This window comes from Bison bison, unplaced genomic scaffold (assembly GCF_000754665.1).
Source record: "Bison bison bison isolate TAMUID 2011002044 unplaced genomic scaffold, Bison_UMD1.0 scf7180017864379, whole genome shotgun sequence".
Taxonomy (NCBI): Eukaryota; Metazoa; Chordata; class Mammalia; order Artiodactyla; family Bovidae; genus Bison; species Bison bison.
In genome coordinates this window covers 74,656-77,351 of record NW_011494951.1, presented here as the reverse complement: position 1 = coordinate 77,351, position 2,696 = coordinate 74,656, and the positions used below count along the sequence as shown (strand labels likewise).

General features: G+C 45.2%; 1 protein-coding gene across 1 annotated transcript; it reads right to left on the bottom strand.

Annotated features, from left to right (window-relative positions):
* Nucleotides 1-469: 469 nt before the first annotated feature.
* Nucleotides 470-1,429, bottom strand: LOC105001086 (olfactory receptor 226). Its single transcript, XM_010857201.1, has one exon. The coding sequence runs from the start codon at nucleotides 1,427-1,429 to the stop codon at nucleotides 470-472; it is 960 nt and encodes a 319-aa protein (XP_010855503.1).
* Between the last annotated feature and the right edge of the window lie 1,267 nt (nucleotides 1,430-2,696).

The window sequence follows — 2,696 nt, the reverse complement described above, 5'->3', positions numbered from 1 at the left end:
GTTCTAGCCTGTATGCTAAGACCTTGTCTTGAAGAAATCCAACTTCTAGCTTGTAACTCACCTCTCTTCCTTGTCCTGAATTACTTCCTTGGTGGTGCCTTGGAAACTCTAGTCCCTAATTTAGGCTTGAAGAGCTCCTCTGCACTTCTTAGAAGACACAGACCCTAAGTTTAAGAGCACTGCTGGTGGTGGTTTAGTCACTAGTCTTGTCTCACTCTTGTACCCCATGGACTGTAGCCCCCCAGTCTTCTCTGTCCATGGGATTCTCCAGGCAGAGTACTGGAAGGGGTTGCCATTCCCATTTCCTCCTCCAGGGGATCTTCCCAACCCAGGGATCAAACCACTTCTCCTGCCCTGCAGGTGGTCTCCTGCATTGTAGGTGGAATTTTTACCGCTGAACCACCAGGGAAACCCAGTTATTTATCTAAGATTTAATACCTCCCTTCTACTTGTGCTAGCTCTCCCAGGCTTAGTTAGCGTCATGGCCCTGGTGCAGGTGTAGAGTATGGCGTAAGGCTCTCTTTACTTCTTGGTTGCGCAGGCAGTAAATGATGGGGTTGAGCAGTGGTACAATGACAGCGTAAAGTACAGACACCAGCTTGTTGGTGTCAAAAGCTGAGAGTGCCTTTGGGCGGGCATAGATGAAGATACTGGCTGCATAGAAGATGACCACCACAGTAAGGTGAGAGGCACAGGTGGAAAAGGCTTTATGGCGCCCAGCAGCTGAGGGAATGTGCATCACAGCACTGGTGATAGCCATGTAGGAGGCTCCAGTGACAGAAAGTGGCCCCAGTAGGATAAAAATGGCCAGGACAAAGTCTGTAAGCTCTGCCGTGGACATGTCAGTGCACGAAAGGTTAAGCAATGGAGAGACATCACAGAAAAAGTGATTGATGATGTTGGGGCCACAGTAAGAGAGGCGAGAAATGAGAAAAACTTTGACCATTGAAATGCCAAAATCTCCTGCCCAGGAGCCAGCTGCCAGCTGCACACACAGCTGGCCACTGACAATGACAGGGTAGTGGAGAGGATGGCAGATGGCCACATAGCGATCGTAAGCCATAACTGCAAGGAGGACACACTCAGTGCAGCCCAGGCCCAGGAAAAAGCAGAGCTGCGTCATGCAGCCCTCAAAGGAGATTAGCTGTCCACGGCCCCGTTTGGACCCAACAAAGCCAGCTAGCATCTTGGGAATAGTGACTGTCACGTACCAAATCTCCAGGAAGGACATATTAGCCAGAAAGAAATACATGGGTTTGTGGAGGCTGGGGTGGCTCCTGATTGCCACAATGATGAGTATGTTCTCAGTCAGCACCAACACATAGGCTAACAGAGAAAGGGCAAATAATAGTGCCCTCAGTGGTACCGGAGCTGGGAAGCCCAGCAACACAAACTCACTCACTCTCCCACTCTGGTTCTTCCTCTCCATGGTGCCGCTCATGCCCATTGCTTTTCAGGGGAGAATAGAGTGTGTTCAGGAGGCAGCAGCAGAAACTCAATCTTTCTCCTGATGGGTTTATAGTGGCAGAAGGCAATGTGAGTAGTGCATGTAATTCATCAGTGAACTGAAGCCATTGTTTTCTTCTGTAATCTGGAAATGAGCAGAGACAAAAGTAGACAAAAATAAACTATCTTGTATTGGAATAGGATGAGAGTGTATTCTGGCTCTTGGAGAAGCATGGGTTGATAAGCATCAATTGGTCCCTGAAAAATATAGATCAAACCCAGAAATATTAAGAGTCTTAGCTGCTCTGAAGTGAGAGTTTGTCTATGAGCTACATCATGACTCCGTTTTGAAGAAATAATTTATATCTTAAAGGCATTATGATAAGTAAAATAAACCAGAGAGAGAAAGACAAATACTCTGTGTCTCTGTTTTATATGGAATCTGAAAACATCAAAACTGCTAATCAGTTTATACCCGAGTTTCTCTTTTCTTTATGCTTTGTGAGCAGTACTTGAGCATTTCTCAGTGTTTGAGCCACTTGTCAGGCTCCTTGTCCATGGAGTTTTCCAGGCAAGAATACTTGGATGGGTGCTTTAATGTAATTACAAAATGTCATATCCCTGGCTTACATTGCCCATCACTCCCATTCTTACCATCCACACCCACCATTTATTTATTTCAAAAGTATTGGTGGATCAAATACATTCCAGACTATAGGCTGAGTTGAGGTAGAGAAAGGGTAAATAAAACATGTGCCTAGTCTGCAAGGAGCTCGTAATCTGGTGGTGGAGACATGTCTTCATCTTCTCATTCCTGAAAGTTTAATCTGCTACACCTATTCTCGTACTATATACTAGCTTCATAAATGGGAACTTCTAAATTATAATCGTCATCAGAACCTTAACTTTGATCCGTTATTCTCAATACCCACCTCATGTGCGATTAACTGTGCATTTGACCCTTTGGGCCTTAGATATTCCTGTGTATCTGTCAGTCTCTTCTGCCTCCACCTTTGATGCTCTGCACATTTGAAAATAAGCAAATAAATTAAAAAGATTAGGCTCCTAATTGACCTTACTGCCTATAGTCTCTCCCCTAAAGCTTAAATCTGAGCATTTCATCCCCCTGCTTAAAACCTTCCGCGGTACCACCCTGTCTACACAATCAAGTTCAAGCTATTTAACAAGGTGTCACCAAACAAGGTGTTATCTCTTGTCACGGCCTGCACTGTTTTTTATACCCTGCAGCT

Bases quoted from the DNA above. Each gene is read 5' to 3' on its own strand.
- LOC105001086 (XM_010857201.1), bottom strand. From the start codon at position 1,429: ATGGAGAGGAAGAACCAGAGTGGGAGAGTGAGTGAGTTTGTGTTGCTG.